At 32.4% G+C, this 24,707-nt stretch overlaps 2 protein-coding genes across 2 annotated transcripts in view; one reads left to right on the top strand and one right to left on the bottom strand.

The window, feature by feature from the left end:
* Positions 1-3,141, bottom strand: part of LOC115885111 (structural maintenance of chromosomes protein 3-like) — an 81,341-nt gene extending 78,200 nt beyond the window's left edge. Inside the window, exons 1-2 of the mRNA XM_030903899.1 lie at positions 2,991-3,141; positions 2,811-2,925 (exon numbers count right to left, since the gene is read on the bottom strand). Coding sequence (XP_030759759.1) covers positions 2,811-2,925; positions 2,991-3,005 — 130 coding nt within the window. The 5' untranslated portion in view covers positions 3,006-3,141. The remainder of the gene's footprint in view (positions 1-2,810; positions 2,926-2,990) is intronic.
* A 2,714-nt stretch (positions 3,142-5,855) lies between these two features.
* LOC115885101 lies at positions 5,856-17,781 on the top strand. Its single transcript, XM_030903888.1, has 4 exons — positions 5,856-6,280; positions 13,581-13,781; positions 13,901-13,960; positions 17,634-17,781. Exons 1-4 carry the CDS (start codon positions 6,216-6,218, stop codon positions 17,779-17,781), a joined length of 474 nt encoding a protein of 157 aa, XP_030759748.1. The 5' UTR covers positions 5,856-6,215.
* The last annotated feature ends 6,926 nt before the right edge of the window (positions 17,782-24,707 follow it).

The following is a 24,707-nucleotide window of genomic DNA, read 5'->3' as shown; positions in this document are numbered from 1 at the left end:
ATTTTTTTAATTTTCAATTTTGTTAATTTAATTTAAAGTAATGGTCCGTGGAAAAGCTACAAATCAAAAACTACGCAAAATTATCATTCGTCAATACAGTACGGGAAAAACAATTCGAAAAATTTCTGATGATTTAAGTATTCCAAAAACCACGGTCTTTAATATAATAAAAAAAAAATACGGCGAATCTGCCAATGTAGACGTTAGAGGTCAAAGTTCGGGAAGGCCAAAAGTTGTATCTCAGAGAGATTTACGAAATTTAGTAAAAAAAGTCTGCGAGAAGAAGTACTCTTCGCGAAGTAACAGTTAAATGGAATACTGTAACTGGTTTAAATATATCAAGAGAATGTTGCTGAAAATATATCTATAAATGCGGTCTGGGGTTTTACAAGGTAAACTTTATTTTGTGTGGAAAATCAATTACCTGAAGATTATTAATACAAATTTTTATTTAGGCCAAAGAAAAACCGCTACTGACAGAAATTCAAAAGGAAAATCGCTACAATTGGGCAAAATCTAAATTATCGTGGACACAAAATGATTGGAATAAGGTCATATTTAGCGATGAGTCTAAATTTGATGTTTGCGTTGGAGATCATCGAAAACGAATAATACGAAATAAAGCAAAAGCCTTAGCCTCATAAAGATTGCTTAAAGAGGGTTGTTAAACTTCCTAAGGGGATTATGGTTTGGGGTTGCATGTCAGCAAGAGGTTTGGGCAAATTGAATTTTATAGATGGCACTGTTAACGCCCAAAAATATCAACATATACTTGAGACCTCACTTGTGCTCCAGAATTGTTTCCAAACGAAGATTATATTTTCCAATAAGATGGAGCATCGTGCCATTCAGCAAAATCAACTAAAAATTGGTTCGGTAATAATAATATAAAAGTTCTATCCCATCCTGCAAGTAGTCCGGACCTCAATGTTGTAGAAACTGTGTGGCATAAAATGAAGCTGATATTTAAGAAACCACCCTCAACGAACAATTTTTGATTTGCAGACAAAACTGCAGGAAAGATAATTTTTCTCCTCAAATGTGCCAATCTTTGGTAAATACAATGCCATTAAGAGTTCAGGCAGTTGTTAAGGCGAAAGGTGATGTAACTCCGTATTAAACAAATTTCTTGTTGTGCTGTCCCTATATATAGTTGTCAGCAAATTTGGCTTGATTTTGGCAAAATAAGCTGTTATCTAAAGTGATTTGTTTGCAATGTTATAAAAATATAGTAAAATTGTCTAGATCATATTGTAATGTTTGAATTTAGAATAATAAACAAAATAAATTGAGTTGTTTTAACAAATTACTATTTTTATTGCAAAAAAAGACCTTGTCCCAACATATAGTTGTTAGGGCTCATAATAGGGGGGCCGGAGCCTTCGCGGGCCCCCTTTATAGTTCATTATTTATTCTTAACATTATTTGCTTTCGCATTGCATTATGGCATTATGCATTGCATTGGTTTACCTTGCATTAGGGTAGTTCCCCGATTTCTATACAGGGTGTGTCTTAAATAAGTGCAAATATTTTCAGGGCTGGTAAATCTCGATAAAAGAAACATAATATTTTCTCTTTACTGTTTTTTCAAATAAATCCAAAACAACCGAGTTATTTCACTTTTAAAATTTCCAATTTTTTGCTATAATTTTGAGAAACATTGGATTTTCTTTCTTGTAAATTTAATCTACTACCTATGTTGCCATATTACAAACAAAGTATGTTTTTAAACTAAAAATTAAAAAAATTCCAATTTAAAAAAAAATTCCAGCAAAAAACCTCATAATCGTGTTTCTTGAGTCGAAATATACTACCCCTAAAAATATTTGCACTTATTTAAGGCTCACCCTGTATATAATAGGGAAAAATGGACCAAAACGTAAAAAATACGCAAAAAAAATCCACACGGGCCCCTCTTTACATCTTACATTGCCACCCGGGCCCCTTTCGCCTAGTGCGACCTTCGATTGACGTACTGTGCTCAAGAAACATACGAGTAAGAATCCGTGTGTTTGCTTTAGTGTGATCGTAACGGAAATTACGGAGATAGCAGCATTTCGGAGGCTATTTCAGATCACTGGGAGCAGGGATTAGCAGATATTATTGAGTTAAAATAGCAAATTTTCTTTAATGGAAAATTAAGTAGTCTTTCTAAGAAATTAAAACTAGCTATCTTATGTATAACGCTATGATAAGACTCATTAGGAACATATCGGTATGTAGCTGTATTTTTTATATAGATATCAAATTCCAGGCAATTATTAGTATTTCTAATAACTAATACATCTAGAAATATTCTAGAATGTTTTCCTTCCATTAACTTTTCCTATGAAATTGGAAACAATGATATATTTACATTTTGTGATAGTGTAAACATAGACGTATTAGTTATATGGTTATTAGAAATTTTGTTTATTTTTAAAGTTTTAATCATTTGCTGATGATGCTAACATGGTAGCGAAACGCGCGTCCACAAAGTTGTTGTAAAGCCATACAAAGTTGTTTCGAGTTCTATTCCATGTTTGTTAAAAATTATCATAGTACTGATACATACTTGAAACAAGTAGCATTATTACTCATGATAGTTATGTACCAAAAGATACATACATGCTGACTTTTTAATTTACTCTAAAACAGACAATTTCATTATGTGTTGTGCTATGTGCATGTTAAGCATATTCAAATTTATTCCGAAGAAATAATTTATATTAAAAGTAGGCCGTAGTCTGTGAGAACGGGTCATTACTAAGGGTTAAAAAAAGACATCGTACTATAATTGATTTGAATACTATGTGGATTACTGTACCTACCATAAAAGAAGTTACTTTTTCCGGATCCATTACGGCCAACAACTACATTGTGGCGTTTATCAAAAGGTTCCACAACAGTTTGATCTCTGTAGCTTTTAAAACCTTGTATGATCACCTATTAATTTTGTCAACATTGAATTATTAACGTACGTATATTAAAATGTTGCTATTTTTACAAACCTGTTTAATGTACATCTTTTAATATTAAAATGTTATTCACCCTCGTTTTATACCGTATTTTTGTTGGATTATTAATATTTTCAAACTGGTATACAAAAATAAATATCCTACCGCCACTTTCTGATGTTTGAAAACAGCTGAAATTTGAAACAAGTACCGGCAACCGCCACGACCGCCACCACAAAAACAAAGCTCCTTGATAAGGATGTTCGGTAATTTCAAAATATAAAAATATCGATATTAGTTTATATCATATTTTCAAACGCTCATATTTTACCGTATGATGTATGATGGATGTGTGATTGAAAAACAAAATAAGGTGTTAAAAAGTCAACATATAAAATTATCTATCAAATTATAGAAAAAAGATAACGTAAGACCATTGAGACCATTTTTTTCTAATCCTACCATATTTTATACTTATCAATGGATCCAAGAGTAGTTTTTCGCTAAGCTTTTATTAATTCGACTATTTTTTATAAATTTGAAATTTTTAAAATTCGGTGTCCCTTTAAAAAACTCACTTGTATATCGATGTATCGATTCATTTTGTAATTGTCGTTTGTTATTCGATATATCAATACATATTATTATACATACGCCAAGTACCGTATGATCGAATAAAAACGGCGGCGGCGTCAGCGATGCCTATGAAATGAAGATCGCTGTCATTTTATATGTAAAATTATATGGCGAATGTCATCGATTGTCATTTCCAAGCCAACTGGACGCCGGTTTTTTTCGGTCATACGGTATTTGAGGCCAGTTAGTTATTCTATGGTTAAGGCTTTATTCAGATTCGTATTTATATGCAATACATTAATAGTTTACAATAATTATATCGATAGATAACAATATGGCCATAGGATAGCCCTAGGGATAGGAATAGGCAAATAGATAAAGATATATCGATAATTTTTATTGTCATTCAATATATTTTTTAAGATATCGATAATAATTATTGCTAGTTATCGATATATCTAAAAAAAACATACCTATTGACGACCTTATTTCTTATTTCTCCAGTGCTGTTCGTCTGTTCCGGATTCCGGATACCGGGTATTTATTATGGTATTTATTTATATTTTAACTCCATGCCAACATTACCAACATCCAATGCCATGTTTACAATTCTATAAAGTATAAAGATACTATTTTCAAGATTTTTATCGTATAATTTTGGAAAATATTAAAGGAATAGTAATATAATTAGCTTACAATTTTTAAAGGTAACGGTCATGGAATATACTAACGGTAATGGTGTGGATCCGGTGGCTGACCTTGAAACGAGTTTTTGCTGCATATAGTCACAGACACTACGCATGCGCACATCTTCGATGTTGCCAAATTGCAAGTTATTTTGGAATTATTTTCAGTAGAAAACAAATATGTGCTTTTCAGTGTTTTTTTGTCAATATATACCGTATGATCGAAAAAATGGCATTCAGTTGGTTGGGAAATGACGATTGAGGACATTTCCAATATAAAATGACAGCGATCTTCATTTCATAGTCATCGCTGACGCTATTTTTTTTCAATCATAGTACGCGGTATATTATTTATATTATTATTTTAATATTTCGCACAACACGTGAACGCAGACGTGAACGCTTATTATGTATTTTCATTGTCAATAAAATTAAATATAAATAAAACTCTAGATTCCTATAATTAATCTAATTGCTCTAGATTATTATGCTACGTTTAAAAAGTGCTTTATTAAAAATTCGGGAAATTAAAAAGGATATGTCCAAGTTTTTCCCTATTTTTAAATTTTTAAATGCTGTAGCTCCATGTCATGTTCATAATAGGTTTTTTTAACATTCCATCAAAACTACGGAGGCCTTAAAAGGCCTTTTAGCCTCCGTAATTAAAATTGTAGAATCAGCTTCAGCAACATTAACAGTTACCTTTTGTTTAATTCTGCTTATACATATATTGCATTAATTTTTCTGCTACCTTAAGATTTCTCTATTCTTAAAACTAATTTATGTGATTTTCTTAGCATATATGATTTATAAACTATATTTTTCATAATGGAAGGATGGAATAGGATATGCAAAATTAAGATATTTTAACATTTATTTTCCATACAAAGCATAATATAGTATTAAGATTAAGACATTCAAATATTATAAGAAATATCTTAATATAAATCACAAACTAACTTAAGTCTTAAGTTGGACCCTTGTTGGACTGTGTACTGTGTATATCTAATAAGATCAAAAGTGAACCTTCACCATATTATCAAGATTTTGGCGTTACAGGAAATAAGTTACAGTAAATTAAGAAAAGAATATCAAAGTACAGGATACTGTATATACTGTAATGCATTCTACGACACAAACCATATCCCTTCTAAAGAGAAAAAGATAAAGCATAAAGCTTATTTTAATCGTATAAGCATTTTTCGATAAAATATATGATAAATATGTATGCCTACAATGGGATGTAATAAATGTGTCATATTGATGATACAAAATAATTCTTAAACAGGTTTAAAACCAATAAGAAAAAATCCATAAATGATTTTAATTCTAATGTAATTATATAAATAAATATTATTATTACAATATTATATTACTTACAACTCCGATTATAATCATAATACCTTAACTTCACAATCTCCATTATCCTTCTTACCTTAATTTTTGATATCAAGATAAATCTGAAATTATAAATTAATTATAGAATTTGTATTATTATTATTATTGATTAACACTCAAAAAAAATTTGTTTTCAACTGAAAATAATTCAAAAGTAAACTGCAATTTGGCAACATCGACGATGTGCGCTTGCGTAGTATCGATGATCAAATGCAGCAAATATGGGCTTCAAGGTCAGCTACCGGATCCACACCTTTACTCTTTTAAAAATTTTTACTTATGTTAATATTTATAATTCTTCTCATTTTAATTCTTTTTTGTGCTGGATTTTAAATCTGGCAACACCGTCCATTCATTGTAGTGCACTCGCAATGCACTCGTAATAAAAACATAAATAGATGAAAAGCTCGTGTTCCTAGTATTTGTGTACCTCTTGTAAGGAGTAACCGTTGTGTGTTTGCGTTTATCGAGTGTTGTTTTGTGTTTCCGATGTTTTTTTTTTGTGTTTTGTTTTCACGTAAACTATTCAACATCATATCCATCATATAACCTATATTTCGTATAAATTAGATCAAGTGTGCCACTGTATCATTTTATATAAGATACTTTAGCCTTTAAAATGGTTATAAGGTGTGAAGTGTGCAAAAAAATAAGGAAAATCCACCCTGGACTGTCATTTCATATGTGAGTAAATACAGCCGGCACTATATTTTTTTCCAATGGCGTCAGCATGTGGTCAGCATAGGTAACCTATAGACATATCCTATAGAGGCGTCACTCAGTATCATTAATTTTTATTAAGTCCAATAATTTATACCTTAATATAACATCACAGGATGTCTGTTTACATTTTAATTCGATGCCAACATCCAATGCGACGTTTCCAATTCTATCAAGGCACTCTTTATTTTGAAGATTTTTATACATGTAATTAGGGGAAAATATTAAAATAATAACAATCTGATTAATGTTAACAGTAAAATAGAGTGCTCAATAGATGTCCTATTTGGATATGATCCATTGACTCATACAAATAATCTCTATAGTGGATTAAAAATGTAGAAAATATTTAATTTATTATATTTGGAGCTGTGTAAATTAATTTAAAGAATATTAAATATTACACAAAAGTGTCAAATATTAATATGGTTCCTGTTGCTGAGGTGCATCTACATTCTCTAAGTTTACAACATAAGTTATATATTGGAAACATACGAACAAATAAAGGACTTTCTAATCCTATATTCTAGACTAGGATCACACGTATAATAGAATTCTAAAAGACATTATGAACTAGAAAACATATTCTATATTAAATAGCCTAAAAACATACCTTGGTGATAGTATAGATTAACTAAATTTCTGATTTATTAACTTTTTTGAGCTGATTCTATCTACTCTCCATAGGCGAGTTATATTTATATTTGTTCCATCTGCATCATTGTATCATTGATTCATTATACAGGGTTGTTCACCACATACGACACGGAGTATTGTAGCTAAACGATTAAACTTTTACAAATTGTAAGTTTTGGGTTCGTTGAAGGACTATTAGAGGTACAATTTAAAAATATTTTTACAAGATACAGAGTGTCCCAAATAAATAAAAAATATCAAAGTTGTATTTTTTTAAATGGAACACCCTATATGTTATTACATTTTTAGTATTATTATTATCGTTTTCATCAAAACGATAATATTACTAGCCCATTTGTATGCAAAAAAAACTATTTAAATCTTTAAAAAAGAGTATACCATTAATTAAATATACCACCATTATTTCCGCCCAAATACTAATTAATTGAATACTCCGTGTCGTATGTGGTGAACAACCCTGTATTGGTTAAAATTTTATTAATCTCTGTATTTATATTTATATACCGGTGGTGCATCATCGTTGGAAACCTAGGAAATCCCATGCAAATTTTGAACTGTCCAAATATTGACTACCCTGTTTGTTTGACAGAGAAGTCATAAATAGGTTTTTTAAAGGTCTGCTTATGCTGAATACACATGCCAAATTTGAACAATTTTGGATCAGCCTAGGTTTTCTAAAAAATTCAACCATATTTTCATGTTTTTCTTAATTTTCTCTAAAACGGTATGGAAATTTGGAAAAATATAAATAGGATTAACCATTTTAGAACAAGCAAAAATTTTTATGAAGAATGCATTTTTCTCCAATTGTCAATAATAAAGAAGTTTTTCCTTTTGTAAAGACAATCCGGGGACATACTGTATATTCTTCAACCTTCCTTAAAAAATTATTACAAATACAAGAACTGTCCTGAAATGAAAAACTTTATTAGATATTTACTTTAAGTAAATTTAATTCTTGGTTTGAGGTCAGGTGTAAATAATTATTTTAGAGATTTAATCCATTAATTATTATTATTTATTAAAAAAAATGATTTCATGACGTTTCGACCATTAACATGGTCTTTTTCATAATGAATAATAATCTTCTACTTGTTCTATCCTGAACGTAGATTTGTTACTTTTTGTTAAAACTTATCCTAATTAAAAATAAAAAAATAATTATTTACACCTCACCTCAAATCAAGAATTAAATTTACTTAAAATATATTTCATAAGGTCAAAGAATTGAAACTAAAATAAAAAGATTAGATATTTACTTCAGATGGTCTTTACTTATTTTGCTATAAATATCGTAAATCTTAAATCATACAGGGTGTTCATAATTCTACGCCAAACTTTTTAAAATATAAAATAATTTTTCTTCGTTTTTTTTAAAATGGAACACCCTGTATATTATTTTTTTAATAGATGGAGAATTAAAATATGAACATTTTTGTATTTAGAGCATTTCAAAATTTTTAACGATTTTGCAGATACTCGCGGTATTATTTCATATGGCTCTTTCAACGGTAATATACGAACGAAAAATCATTGGGTGGCTTTGATAAAAATTTACTTGATACACTGAAGAAATCCGTTCTCTATAACAAGGAATTCCACTTGGTCCAGTACGACTTCACGTTCAGCGAATATCTGGAAAATTCCTCCTACGTTGGGTGTCTATACTGTCTATGCCTAATTCTGGATCACTGATTTGGTCTTTTGCAAGGTCTTCGGGTTGCCAAGAATCATTAACCACAGTTAAGATTTTCGCTTTTCCCTCGTCGGCTCAGGAACAATGCTTACAGTTTCATAACTGTAACCATTGCATAACTGTAAGCGTAACTACAAGACAAGTGCGTCAACATTTCGATGGATGGTTACAGCTCAATGTTCAGTGTCAAAGTATAATTCTTGTAACTGTTCAATCCATCTAGCAACCTGCTCTTTTAGACTGTCATAATTATTTCAAAACGGCATGGTCTGTTCTTAGTTTACAGGGTGGTCCGAACTGTATTCCGGAAACTTCGGTAGCATATTCTGCAGATAAAAATAAGTAAAAAAGTTCGTATAATTGTATGTCCTAAAATGGCTTAGTTTCCGAGTTACAGGGTGTAGAAATTTCATTTTTATTTTGATTTTTTCCAAATAATTTCTGAGGTAACGTCAATAATTGAATGAAAGTTGGTATCTGGAAGTTTTTTGACACGAGAAATTTGATTTTAAGGTCAATATAACTCTTACTTGTAGAGGGCGCCACCTACATACCTTTTAACTGGTTTGAAGACTAATACCTTTTCGTCCGTACCTGTATAAAACCACTGAGTTAAAAAATATGCATTTACGACGTTTTTTACGTAAAAAAGGTCTCTTGGTAAAAAGCGCTACGAGTAATGGTTCTCGAGATATTTGGAATTTAAATTATCAATACCTGTCACCATTGACATAACTTAAACATGTTGACCAAATAGTTATTAGGCTGAAATCATAAATTTCAAATGTTTTTGTGCCAAAAGTTCAACAGAAACTGTTTTATAATTATTTTTTCGAAGAAAAATTTGTGATTAATTTAAAAAAATAAAAAGTTCCCAAATTTATCATTACAGTCAAATAACTATCGACTCAACATGTTTATTTTTTGATAATAATGACATGTATTGACTATTTTTATTCTAAACCAAGAGACCTTTTTTACGTAAAAAGCGTCGCAACTGTATATTTTTTTACTCAGAAGTTTTATACAGGTACAAAGGAAAAGTTATTACTTTTCAAATCGGTTAAAACATATGTAGGTGGCGCCCTCTACAAGTAGGAGTCATATTGACATCAAAATCAAATTTATCATGTCAAAAAACTCCCAGACACTAATTTTCATCCAAATATTGACGTTACTTCAGAAATTATTTAGAAAAAATCGAAATAAAAATGAAACTTCTACACCCTGTATCTCCGAAACTAAGCATTTTTAGACATACTAGTTCAAGCCTGGCGCATCCGCCACATCACAAAAATGTTTTATCATAAATTTTTCTGCAAAAAATTATGATAAAACAGTTTCTGTTGAACTTTTGGCACAAAAACATTTAAAATTTATGATTTCAGTCTAATAACTATTTAGTCAACATAATATGTTTAATTTATGTCAATGATGGTATTGAACAGGTATTGATAACTTCGATTCCAAATATCTCGAAAACCATTATTTGTAGCGATTTTTACCAAGAGACCCTTTTCACGTAGAAAACGTCGTAAATGTATATTTTTTTACACAGTAGTTTTATACAGGTACAACAGTTAAAAAATAGGCAGGTGGCGCCCTCTACAAGTAGGAGTCATACTGACATTAAAATCAAATTTTTCATGTCAAAAAACTCCCAGACACCAATTTTCATACAAATATTGACGTTACTTCCAAAATTATTTGGAAAAAATAAAAATTAAACCTAAAATCTACACCCTGTATCTCCGAAACTAAGTATGTTAGGACATACATTTATACGAACTTTTTTACTTATTTTCATCTGCAGAATATGCTGTCGAAGTTTCCGGAATACAGTTTGGACCACCTTGTATAGATATACAAGGTGGTAAAACCAGATAGATATCTGGTTTAACTAGACTACTTTCTTCCATAGAGGTACCTACTTGTATAAGTGTTCTACTGCTTTGACTGCTGCTAGTAATTCTCCTCTGGTCATACAGTACTTCTTTTCGGGTTTTGATAAGGTGTTACTAAAATATCCAGTAACTTTTATAAAGTATAGATAGTGAAATTTTCATTGGCAAGAGGGTAGCTCCTATGAGCGCACTAATTAGGGCCTTCTTCAATGTTTGAAAAGCTTCGTCACAATTGGAATCCTAAGAGAAACGCCTCTCTCCTTCGATAAGTTTGGACAGTGGTTTAGCGATGGTTGCGCAACCCTGTACGTATCAGTGATAGTTTGTGTATAATCCCAAAAAGCTTTTTAGTTTACGTTTATCGTTGGGTATCGGTTTTTTCCCCTTTTTTAGTCTTCTGTGGATCAACTGCAACTCGTGGGAAGGGACCACATGACCCCGTTAGCGCACCTTTGTAACACAGATGACATATTTTGGGGCTAAGTTACCAGAACTTGCTAGACGCTTAAAACATCTAGGTTCTTCAGATGTTCATCAAATTATTTTTCCGATCACTATGTCATTCAGGTACAGAAAACAGTTAGCTAAGGATCATAGTCCCTTTAACACAAACTCCATTAGCCTAGTTGATGGCGCGTTGTACATCCTACAAGGCGTGACGGTAAATTTCCACAGTCCAAAAAGCCGAATGCAATTTTTTTATAATCAACCAGTGTTATTTTCGCCGAACCACTTTTATTCATTGACTTCTCATGAATGTATATGATGCCATCAGACCATGAATTACTAATATGGCTATTAAAAAATAGGGGTTGATGGTAAAAGGGGGAAAATCGAGGGTTGTATGTATTTTTAGTGCCACATCATAAAAAAATAAAAATAAAAAATTTTGTACCAAAACCAAAAAAAAATTGGTGTGGGCCACCTTTAACACTTAGGGGTATAAAAAATAGATAACCTATTCTCAGACCTACTGAATATACATATAAAATTTCATCAAAACCGGTCCAGCTGTTTCAGAGGAGTATGGCAACAAAAAGTTAAAAAAAACATTAAAAAATAGGGGTTGATGGTAGAAGGGTGAAAATTTAGGGTTGTATGTATTTTTAATGCCAAATCATAAGAAATTAAAAATAAAAAAATTGTACTGGGTGGGTCAAATTCGACGCTTTTAAATGGAAACACCCCTTTCTATAAAAGATAGACGAAAACTAATATCGGTGTCTGGAGCTCAATTTTCATCAAAAACATGATGGTGAAAACCGCACATCAATATCTGTTACCGTTTCGGAGTTACAGGGTGTTTTTCAAAAATGTGCATTTTTAACAAATCTCTGTAACTTTTTTGCTATGGAAAATTTTGTATTTCTATGAAAACATTTCCAAAGCACCTTTTTACGTAGAATTTAATGGTTTAAGTATCATTTTTTTAAAATTAATAATTTAAGAGTTATCAATAGAAAAATTGATTTTTTATTTGGGACACCCTCTATATAATTAACTGAAAAGAATTTAAAATTACCTTTCCAAAAATATAGCACACCTGATATTTTGTTATAATCCCCTTCGAAATACAGAATTTTTAAAAGTTTGCCACTTTTAACTAGTAGGCTTTGGACCCCTTATTGATGATATGCCCTCTTAATGGAACTCGAAAACATATTTTTCCAGCAAGACGACGCACCGCCTCTGAACGCTGAAGTTATCAGCAAATTTTTGAGGCCAATTTCAAGAATAAATGGATAGCTAACCAAGATCCCATCCGTTAGCCCTCAATTACGCCTGACTTAGTGCCCATGGATTTAATCCTATGGATATATTTGCGGAAGAATAAAGGTTCCTTATTCTTCCTTATAATCTAGACAAGAATTAAAAATACTTAGCAGTTATGAGAGGTTATCTTTCACCCCCACTGAGTTAATGAATTCCGCGAGAAATGTTCAAAAATTGCCCGGTCTGTCCATAACAGAAGACGGTTGATATGTCGAACACCTGTAGCAAAATCTCATGTCTTGGTTTGCTATTTATTTTTATTGGTATTAGATATAGTTTAAATATGTTGATGTTGGTTAAATATATTTTAAATTACACAATTTAAAATTCTGCATCTCTCATAGCAAATATTATTTTCCTTTTAATTGATGCTTACAGCTAGAATTTTTTTGCATTGCAGCCGGTGCCGTTCAAAGCCTACTTATTTAAAGCGGGTGAATTTTTATATACTCTATATCTCGATTATTATTTAAAACGTAAGGTAATTTTAAATTCTTTCAATATATTAAAAATATACAGGGTGTCACATATAAAAAATCAAATTTTCTGTTGATAATTTTTAAATTCGTAATTTTAAAAAAACTATAGGTACTTAAACCATTAAATTCTACGTAAAAAGGTGCTTTGGAAATGTTTTCATAAAAATACAAAATTTTCCATAGCAAAAAAGTTAGAGCGACTTGTTACAAATGCATAATTTTGAAAAACATCCCGTAACTCCGAAACGATAACAGATATCGATATGTGGTTTTCACCATCATGTTTTTGACAAAAATTGAGCTCCAGACACCGATATTAGTTTTTGTCTATCTCCTATAGAACAGGGTGTTTCCATTTAAAAGACAAAAAAAATGGGGTGGGCCACCCTTATCACTTAGGGGTATAAAAAATAGATAACAACCTATTCTCAGACCTACTGAATATACATATAGGTAAAATTTCATCAAAACTGGTCAAGCCATTTCAGAGGAGTATGGCACCAAAAATTAAAAAAAAACATCAAAAAAGAGGGGTTGATGGTAGAATAATACCATATGATCGAAAAAAACAGCGTCCAGTTGGCTGGGAAATGATGATCGCTGACATTTCCCATATAATTTTACATATAAAATGACAGCGATCTTCATTTCATAGCCATCGCTGACGCCGTTTTTATTCGATCATACGGTAGTACCTCAGATAATATCTATTCATATTTTCTGTTACTAAGATATAATATTATCTTTTATTTTAGATTTCCAAAGAATAATGCTAGAAAACTGATGTGGTTTTCTCTGTTAGGAATTACTGATAGCAAAGCATTGAAAAATCGAGCAGTAGTTTGTTCTGATCATTTCAATAGATCTGATTTTTTTACAAAAAATGAGAGACAATATTTAAAACCCGATGCATTGCCACTACCATTTATGTCACCATTTATACAACCTAGATATAGGTAAAAACATAATATGAATAATATTTATAATATAATTTTATAAAATTTTATGTATGCATATTTTATAAATTATTACATATCTGATAAATTATACATATCTTATAAAAATATTATTTTAGCCCAAGCTCGGAAACATCAAGTTGTTCAACATCATCTGGAAAATCACTATCAAAACCAAGGTACGTTCTAATATTTTTATTTAGAACTTATTTAAATCAATTGTTCTTGTTTAAGTGTATATTTGTTACATTGTTGTATCATTATCATTTTTCTTAGTTAAACTTTACTAATTATTAATTTCCTTATTATTAGCTCCTCACTGGCAGATAATTATGATAAGGTGTATGATCTTGCTAGCATACCTGGTCCCTCATATGATGATATATAAGTGTATATTTGTTTGAATGCAAAATCATTATTGGTAACTGGTGTTTCCGGAACCGGAGCTGTTTTTCGGAACCGGTAATTTCGGTACCACGCCTCTAAGGAACCGGGATTTGCCGGTTTTCTAGGTACTTTCGTTACTAGCTAATCTTTGTTCAATGATTATGCAGTTTGTTAATCAGCAAGCAAGGGATGGTTTTCAAAAGTAAAAGTGATAAAAATTGAGTTTTTTAATGAAAATAATATCAAATTATTAAGTAATCAGTCATGAAAACATTAACATGAACTACTACTACTACTAGCATTACTCGCTGACGAGTATTTGACACGCATATCAGAAAATGGTTTGGCAAGGCGTTTTCTTTCATAAGCTTTTGTGACTGAAAACCCCAATACGAGACTGGAAATGATACGTGACTGAAAAGTCCCTCTTCCGCACTCCGGACATTGACTTGTTTCTTTACTTTTTGGTTGTCGCTGTTCCTTCTTAATTGCGTTCTATTGTGCGCTGCTTCTTCCTTCTTCCCACTGCATGCTTATTGCTTATCTCCTTTAAGTTTTCGTGGAAAATATCCTCGTATCTTTTGAGTTGTCCACCCGATTTTCTCTCGCCGTATACAAGCTCACCGTAAAGAAGAGATTTTGAAAGGCGGTTTTCTTGCATCCTGCATATGTGACCAGCCCATCTTAAAAGGGATTTAGTAATCATGACTTCAACGCTCTCGTACCTAGCTTTTTCAAGGATGAATACGTTTGAGACATGGTGGAACCATTTGATTAAGAGTTGTCTAAGGTGTTTTTGTTTAATGTGTTCATGTCCGGGGTTCGGCAACCAGGTTTCATATAACATGGTGGGCATTATTATTGCTGGTATAGTCCAAGTTTCGTTTTTGTGCTCAAGTCATGAATGTAGAAAACCCTGTCTTTTAATCTCCAGATTGTTCTTGAAGCGCTGCTAATCCTGTGCTGAATTTCAGAGTCGATATTGGCCTTTTCCGAAATCAAACAGCCGAGGTAATTGAATTCCGCTACATATTCCAATAGTCCTCCGATTTTTATAGCATTGTTGTGATCTTCCGGTGGACTGCACATCATTTTAGTTTTATCGATGTCCAGCTTAAGGCACAAAGCCTCGTATGCCCGGGTATATGTGTTCAGCCGTTTCTTCTAATTGCTGTAACGTTTTTGCAACTGGAGCGCAGTCATCAGCGTATTGAAGTTCTGTGATGAATTTTGTATTTTTGCCCTGAGACCTTTTTATGTTGAACAGACGGCCGTAGTATCTGTATTTCAGTGGCGTAACTATCGATGTGCCGTGTGTGCGAAGCACACGGGCCCGGGCCCTCGGGGGGCCCGGGCCGCATTTCCATCCGTATTTTCATCCGCATTTCCATCCGCATTTCCGCATTTTCATCCGCATTTCCACATGCTATCGCGAATCAAGCAGAATCCTTCTGTTTCTGATGAGGATATATATGAAATGGGTCAGGTTCGATACCTTAAATACCCCGATGATATTGCCTATACGATTTCTTCTCAATTACTCTCCTTCAGGCAATGTTTGCGAAATAATTTATATGAAATCAATTGCATTTTTGAACTCACTGAATTTATTTTAATTAAAAACCTTTCATCGTCTTCTAGTTTCAGCGAGATTTTAACAGCGTGTCATATTTTTCTCACCTACCTGTTTCTGTGGCCTCGGCTGAAAGATCTTTTTCCAAATTAAAGCTTGTCAAAAATTATTTAAGAAATACTATGGGCGAAAAATGGTTATCAGCTTTGGCAATTATTTCAATAGAAAATGAAGTTGCCCGTACAATAAACATTGGTAATATTGTGTCAACTTTCGCCCATGCTAAAGCAAGGAAAAAAGAATTTTAACATGTTCATGTTCCTATTTACATTGTTAAACCAACAAACTATTACAGTTTACAAAGGTTTCTCCTATAACTAAACAACGTATAAATAATTAACTAAATGTAAGGTACAAGTCTTTTAGTGCTAGTAAGATCTTAAATATCACAAATGCAGCATGTGAGCGAAAACATTGAAGTAAATATGATTTCTACTTGTAGGCGGAGCCACCTACCATATTTATGAATAGTTTTGAACTTTCTTGAATAGTAAAAACTTTTCGTCTGTATCTGTATTACACTACTCAATGAAAAATAAATTTCCGCAGTTTTTTTACTGTTTTTTAATTTTCGTTTATGTTGTTCTGCTTCTAGGAATGCAAAATTTTTAAATTATAAGTGATTTTAATAGAAGAAATTATAATCGATGTACTTAAACAGCCGTTAAACGGTAGCCTACTAAAATGCCGTTAAGATATTGTGACGTCGTTCATGTCAGCGGAAAGTAATGCCTACCTATAAGCATTTTGCAAGAGCACCTGTGGCTCCGTGGCTGAGGCTATTGCTTCGTGAGCGAATGGTCCGTGGTTCAAATCTCACGCCAACCAAGACTTTTTTATATTTTGTTTTGCTTATAGCGTGATCTTATTGTATTGATTTCACTCTTTTTGGTTGGATTGGTTTAGTTATTTGGCGGGTTGGTTAGCGTGGTTATTTGGAGGGTGTTAATTCATTGGTTAGTTGGTTGTTTGATGGGGTTGGTTGGTTTTTACTAATTTATATTTGTTTTTATATTTGTTTATCAGTGTCGAGATTATTTGCGTTGGTTAAGTTGGTTATTTGGTGGGGTGGATAGCGTTGGCTAGTCCTTATTAGTTATTCCTATATTTCATAAAGCCGTCAAGTACGTCACATCAACGACGTCATACCTACTAACGGCATTTTAGTAAGCTACCGTTTAACGGCAGTTTAAGTACAGCCAATTCTAATGTAACCTCCTATAGTAAACGCCACTAATGTTTGGGAGTGATTTATCGGTCGCTACCATGTGAACTAATCTGTTCAAGGTCACATAAAACTTAATTCCAGTGTCGTGGTGTTTCAAGTCATATAATAATCAATATATAATCTGTTGTAATTTGTTGTTTTAACTGTCAAAGTCTTGTCAAAACATATATTTGGTTATAAATATAAAATGGAATGCCCCATTGGTCGTGCCCCACTGCAAGCACACCAATGGACTGACGCACAAAAACGAATCAATCAAAGAAACGCGATATAGTATCGTCTTTGTCAATCACGCTAACATTTTAGAATAAGTAGGAGGAGCGCAGGCAGATGATTAGACCGGACCTTTAAAAACCTACGTCTGCGGTGAAAAATTACGTTTGTATTGTAAAAATGATAGCGCGCGTGTCGATTCTTTTCGATAGTTAACTTCATCAAGCGATCAATCACTCCCAAACATTCGTGGCGTTTACTATAGCTATAATAGTATAATAATTTAAAAATGCTAATAATTCTGTCCAAATTTCTAAGGCATATACATATTTTATTTTTTAACTCAAATAATTATCCCTTTTTTAGTGAGCTAAATAGTTTAAATTTTTAGGGATATGAGGAATGAATATGATGAAGTGAAACTAGGAACATTATCTAGAACCTCATCTTCTTCAACACTTACGGCCTCAGAAACTGATATTCCCAACCCTAAATATGATATAATATTTGGTTCGCCTGTTGAAGAATATCAAATGTAAGTATCTGTTTTTTAATATTACCTGATTAAACAAGTTGAAGATTATTATCTACTTTAAAACTTGTTTTATACATTCAAAACACCCTGGAACTAAGAATTCTTTCTATCTATATTTTACTGTAATTGTATGGCTACTGTAAGTTGTACCGCTTTTATGTTATTCCATTATCAAATATTTTGACTGTGCTTGTTTTAAAGTATTATTATTTGTCAGTATATCTTTTTTTAACCTTCAACACATTTCTATAAAACTTGAAAGAATATTTAATAAAGTCTGTTCCATGTCTGGTTCAATAGCATGGTACAAAGAAAACAAGGTATGATATTGCGCAGGTTGGTCGCTACGTCACAGGTGATAACAGGCGCTATTGGTCAGCACGCTCCGCGCGCCAGTTTAAATTGTCAAGATATTTGTAATGAACCTGTTTTTTTGTTTATACAGGGTGGGCCACTGAAAACTTATAATGGGTATAATTTTTAAACCAAAAAAGATATCAAAAAAATAAAAAATACCGTTTCTATAATATCGAGGTGGAATACATATGACGTATTTTTTGAACCACCCCGACCTACTCCTTAGGAGGCACCCCTACTCACTTGAAAATCTTAAATGGCAACACCCCACTTGTGGCATCTTTTTGGAAAGCTCATGAAAAATGCTAAATGATGATCATAAAGTTTTTAGGGTGAAATTGAAAAACTACCCTTTCACGAACAATTGAATGAAAAAGGTGATTTTTTCATGGGGACCCAGCTAAATGAAGTATTTTTCAAACCACCCCAACCCACCACTAGGTGGCACCCCCTCACTTCTAATCTTAAGATAGCGATACCCCACTTGTGACACTTCTTTGGAAAGCTAATTGAGATTGCTAAAAGATGGTCATACAGACTTCAACTTAATTACTGGTTAGTGACAAGAAATGTAGGTGTGACAATTTGAAAGAAATTTAAAATGATATATTTATTTTAATAATTGCTCACAATGACAGCCGTTTTGTTCCATACAAAAATTCAAACGATTTTCAAATTCTTCTCTCACTTTTTGGAAAGTTTCTCTCGGAATATTTCGACATGCTTCAGTTCTCGTCTGCCGCAATTCTTGCAACGAACCTGGTTTTGTCTTGTAGACTATGGATTTAGTGTAACCCCACAAGGAAAAGTCTAAAGGAGTGAGATCAGGTGATCTTGGCGGCCACTCGATTAGACCCCTTCTGCCAATCCATTGCCTTGGATAATATTTATCCAAACACTGCCTTGTGACAATAGAATAATGGGAAGGGGCTCCATCGTGCTAAAAGGGTATGAGGTCTTCATTAAGAGTTATAATAAATTTCTTTGCACCAGCTTTTTTTTCTCGCAATGGTTCATGGATACAAAAATAATTCATTCTATAGATTTTGACATTTTTGTTTTATTTTTAGGCTCTATTTTTTTTGGTTCTATATTATGACAGTCGTTCAGCATTTTTTATACGCTTTCCAAAGAGGTGTCACAAGTGGGGTATCGCTATCTTGAGGTTAGAAGTGAGGGGGTGGCACCTAGGGGTGGGTCGGGGTAGTTTGAAAAAAAACTCATTTAGCTGGGTCCCAATTTGTAACTTATGCTGAAAAAATCACTTTTCTCATTCATGTCCACCTAATTTTTCGTGTAAGGGGTAGTTTTTCAATTTCACCCTAAAAACTTTATGATCATCGTTTAGCATTTTTCATGGGCTTTCCAAAAAGGCGCCACAAGTGGGGTGTTGCCATTTAAGATTTTCAAGTGAGTAGTGGTGCCGCCTTAGGGGTAGGTCGGAGTGGTTCAAAAAATACGTCATATGTATTCCCCCTCGATATTATAGAAACGGTATTTTTTATTTTTTTGATATCTTTTTTGGTTTAAAAATTATAGCCATTGTAAGTTTTCAGTGGCCCACCCTGTATACCGTCATTCAACTGTCGCTAAGCAAGTTACTTTGGAGGAGTGCGTGAAGAGTCAGGCTAGGAAGCGAGAGACCGGAGTTCGAATCTCAGCCGGGGCAAAACTTTTTTATTTAATTTTTTAAATACTGTTGTATTCTATAGTTTATTTTTGTAGTATAAAAAAAGAACTATTTATTGTGTTATTTTTTAATATCCAGTATTAATATAAATTGAGTGTTGGTACAACACTTAAAAAGTTAATTTGTATTGAATAACTGCCTACCATTAAAGGAAATTTGGGTATGCAAGTACTTCCTCTAAATTTTGGGTTTCGTTCAAGAAGCACAGGTCACTAATTATAATAAACTTCACCCTTGGAATTACTTCCACTAATTATAATAAACTTCACCCTTGGAATTACTTCTATTACAACATATTCATCTGCATTGGCATTTTCTACTTTTCGATGGGAAACAATCAACTTCCCAACATTCTTTAAATGATGTAACAATTCCTCTTGTGGTTACTTTTCCATAGATATCCTCATCTCTGTCCTCATGTTAGTTCAGAGACGATGAACATGAAAATTATTTACCATAAATATCGCAAACTAAAAACCTAATAAACAATTTTATACCGAATATAGAAATAAATTTAGTATTCTTACCTATTATCGTCCAAATCCGAGTCCAAATCCATGTTAATAGATAATTAATATTTTGGATTTTTGTCTTTTATTTTTAAATATATCTTTGGAACTGCTGGTTTTAGTAATTATTAAATTAAACGAACTAAAAAGTCAGAAAAAATAAACAATTCTTAACCAACAACCTAAAAATACAAAATGCAGATCTCCTGTCAACTTTCTTTGTGTTTATTTATTCCTTATTTTCTAGTGACGTCTGGGTGGTATGCATGAGAACTGGAACAGAAATTGGAGCCATATCGATCATGCGCACATACAACTGACTATCGCAGACTGTTGCTAGAATGTTCTATTAATTTTAATTGTATTTAGGTATGTTTTCTTTTTTTAGACCTAAAACTATTTCTACCACCTAACCAATAATAATAAATTCCTTTTTGATGACAGTGGCTTACAAAAACAATAACTACTATTTGGTAGATGTGTTAAAAGGACCATAGATGAGGACCAAAAGCAGAGGCATGCTTTAATGCTGCAGATTTCATCAAAAGCGAATATCTTCAATAAAAATAAAGCTATATAGAGAGGAATCAAAAAGTAAACTATCCAGCAAAGTTGCTTCTGGATGATAAAGTATTTTTTAAATTCCTTAATTTGTTAAACCACTCTACAGAGTGTTTCAAGTTTTAGCCCAAATAACAATATTTCGCCTTCCACGTATAACAGACCGATAAGGAAGCAAGTGAACGTTGGTCTGAGAAATGTCCCGTTTAGGAACCATCACAATCAGTCAGAACAATCAGAAATTCTACGTATATCTCAGCGGAAGATCAGTCTTCAGTATACTCGAATCTGAATACATTCCGAAAAGAAAAAGAAGTGTAGCCTGATTGACAAACGCACACGATTTGTTAGTAAAATCAGACTTGGTTCTCTCTTGGATTTACATGCAACGAAAATATCGTCTTTCCCATGCTTAGTAGGTATTATAAACGATCGGTATCATGTCCCGTGTTCTACACTGTGTAAGGACTGGGAATTCTCTTCAGAATAATAAAATCGTGTATACATAATCGAAATACTATTTGAATTTATTATCTTCCTATGCGACGAGACCGGGTGAGAATAGGGCATATAGGTGAATATCTATTTAAGTTAAAATTGAAAGTCTCGTAAAACTGCATCAGAATATTATGATATTCGACACGGAGTATTGTAGCATAGTATAAGGAAACTAGTAGCTTTACTCCTTGTCAAATCCTCTGTTCTTTTTCTGCCACTTTATATGACCTTGTTCTCACCTCCCGTGACTATTGTAGTAATATATTGGTTAGGTGATTTTCATTGGATAACTAATACATTGAACAACACATTGTACTAAACAATAAAATAACATATTTAAACTTCAATAATTGTTAATAAACATTACAGAAATTTGAGAAAGAGAAAAGAAGCAAGAACAATGAAAAACACCATCAGTACTTCCTCACGTAATAAAAGAATAATTTTTTAGTTATTGTTACCGAGTCCCGGAAGTACCGAAAGAACCGGGAATTAATAATTTCGAGTCCCGGCTCTTTGATATCTCAAAAGAACCGGGAATTTCCGGTTCTGAAACCTAGTTACCATATTATCAAGAAATTATGTTTTTTAACTAAAAATTTAAAAAAAATTCCAGATTTTTTTTTCAAAAAATTACGCAGGAAAATCCTCGTATTTCTGGAGCCAAAATATACTACCTCTAAAAATATTTGCACTTTTTTAAGATTCACCCTGTATAGGGCAATTCACGGTTATGGTACGTTATAGCATTTCCGGAACCGGAGCTGTTTTTTGGAACCGGTAATTTCGGTACCATGCCTCTAAGGAACCGGGAATTTCAGTTTTTTGGTACTTTCGGTACCAATTCTTTTCAATATACGGTACCAATTCGGTACCAATGTCAGGAAATAGGGGTTCTCTGTTAAAACCTATGGTTAAAACAGACCAGGTTCGAACACCCAATAAACTTTTGATTTCTAACCGCAATTTCTCTGGATGGATGATAATCAAAGACCAAAAATGAAATTACTTGCAAATTTTGATGTATAATTAGTGGCAAAAGTTAATAGTTTGTTAACTTTTTTCTACTAATTGAAAATTACCACTATTTTTGACGCTCTCAATCTTTACCTTGAAATTATATGAACAAAATTGGTGAGTGTATTTAAAGATTTTCTATGTCGAAAGAACCTCTGGTAAAAAGAGTTGCAAGAATCTTCCAGCAAGACCGAGACCAAGATTGAATCCTGCAGAACCAAGACCGAGATGAAAGTCTACTATTAGACTGCAAAACCAAGATCAACCGAATCATGGCCCTTGGTTTTGCATTTGCTCATCACTATTCTGAAGCATCGATATTCTGATGTATCGATACATTTCTCACATCCCTACGACAGAAATGGTACATAAATAATTACATGGTGGTCGGACACGGTTTCGAACAAGACAAAATGAACCAAATAGCCATTTTATCCCGCCGGTTAATGGGCTCAATTTGTTATTGGTTGGCTACTGTTTCTGCCACGACATTTCCTCGTTACACATTTGATATAGTTAATATTCGACGATCGCATCTCGAAATATAAAACGGGTTCGGCCTCCAGTCCGCTTAATAATGTTCATAAATTCCTTTCTCATATCAGTTTCTTCAGTTATCGATTAAATGGGTTCTGTATCTGTTCATTAAATAACAGCGCCCTCAAAAGGTGTGCGCAAAATAGACATTTTTTATTATTAGATATTGATGATATTTTACAACGCCAACATATGATATAGCAAAAAAGGTCTATACCTATGTGGCGGATTTATCTCTCCAAAAAAATCCTATATGGCAATTGGTTCTTTGATTTTTAAAGAACATAACGTACATACACATAACATTCGTAAAAATAAATTAAAAATAATACAGAAAGTTTGAGGCTTGTTGGTTTTACCTTACTAAGTAATTGGTATCAGGTAGTAGTTGCATTCAGAGCGCTTTCAGATGGAGCCGATCGTCCGTCGCGGACCGTCCGTCGTGTTTTTTCAAGAGCATAATCTTGACCATAAACTAAATATAAGTAAAAAAATAAATACAATAATAAAAAAAAAATAAATACAAGAAGAAGTGTCAAGTCAATGTTAAATTACGGAAACAGCGTGGCTGCCTGGGTAACTAATTTTCAGATATGGCGGCTGGGACATTGGACATGACATAGACATGACAATTTCAATTTTATGAAATTTATTTCCGTTTCCGGTTTTAATGGCGGGCTGTTCAGAAGGTTTAAATGAGGGTTAATATACTTTTTACTCTTTCTAGTAGTAAATAATACAACAAAATTACTCAAAAATATTTATTTGGAATTTAGAGCAATGTAAATATGCAAATCAACACAATTAAAGAGCTATAAACACATAAACTACTGTATCAATATCAACTATTTAAATAATATCAGAGATACTGTATTAAAGTGAATTAGTAAAGTAACAGTCCATTGACTTACAGAAATTTGAAGATAAATAAATATTTTCACAGCGTCACGGGCGTAAAACTAAATAACTGGAAGTAGGAAAAAGACAACAGTAACCCACACAAAACCTGGAATAAAAAAAATTATGTAAAAAACATAAATATAGGTACATAAAACTTTTGTGAATTCAAACAGGACTTGAATGAAAATAAAATGAATAAAAAATATGATACATATACATCTAATATACCTTATTTGTATTTTAAAAATAATCTACACACATAGATTATTTTCATAGCATTATTGCTATGAAAATACATAATAGGTACATATGTGATTAATTACGCATTTCTGTTCATCTTGTAGATAATTAATGTAGGCTAATAATAGTTCAATAATCATAATTTACCTTGTATACAGTACATCTGCTGGCTCTGTGTCTATGAAAGGAATGCGGACAAAAAAAATTTTTAATAAACAACAATATATTTTATACGTCGTAAAAAACATTTAAATAAACAACAATATATTTTATACGTCGACTTGACGAGTACGTCACCGCAAATTGCTCCTCCCACTCATTTTATTGACTACTTGCAAATTTGTCGAATTTTTATTGATGGGACGCTTAGTCTAATTTTTTACGAAAAACATCGAGAGAATATCGTTGCCCATCTCACGGATACCCCGTAGCTACAGAACGAACAGACGTACAGTACGTCTGTCCGTTCTGTAGCTACGGAGTATCCGTGAGACGGGAAACGATATTCTCTCGATGTTTTTCTTAAAAAAATAGACGACGGATTGTTAATTTAATTAACAATCCGAATATTGTTAATTAAATTAAGGAAAATCTTTGATTTTTCTCGGTCGTAAGTTCTGA

The sequence above is a fragment of the Sitophilus oryzae genome, unplaced genomic scaffold, assembly GCF_002938485.1.
Source record: "Sitophilus oryzae breed Bouriz unplaced genomic scaffold, Soryzae_2.0 scaffold_374_pilon_pilon, whole genome shotgun sequence".
In the NCBI taxonomy this organism is placed as follows: Eukaryota; Metazoa; Arthropoda; class Insecta; order Coleoptera; family Curculionidae; genus Sitophilus; species Sitophilus oryzae.
Note: the sequence above shows the minus strand (reverse complement) of the source record. Positions and strands in the feature narration are given on the sequence as shown.

Excerpts from the sequence above, each read along its gene's own strand:
- LOC115885101 (XM_030903888.1), top strand. The coding sequence starts at position 6,216 with ATGGTTATAAGGTGTGAAGTGTGCAAAAAAATAAGGAAAATCCACCCT. Across the intron at positions 6,281-13,580 it reads CCTGGACTGTCATTTCATAT|ATTTCCAAAGAATAATGCTA; the intron begins GTGAGTAAATAC and ends CTTTTATTTTAG. Across the intron at positions 13,782-13,900 it reads TTTATACAACCTAGATATAG|CCCAAGCTCGGAAACATCAA; the intron begins GTAAAAACATAA and ends ATATTATTTTAG.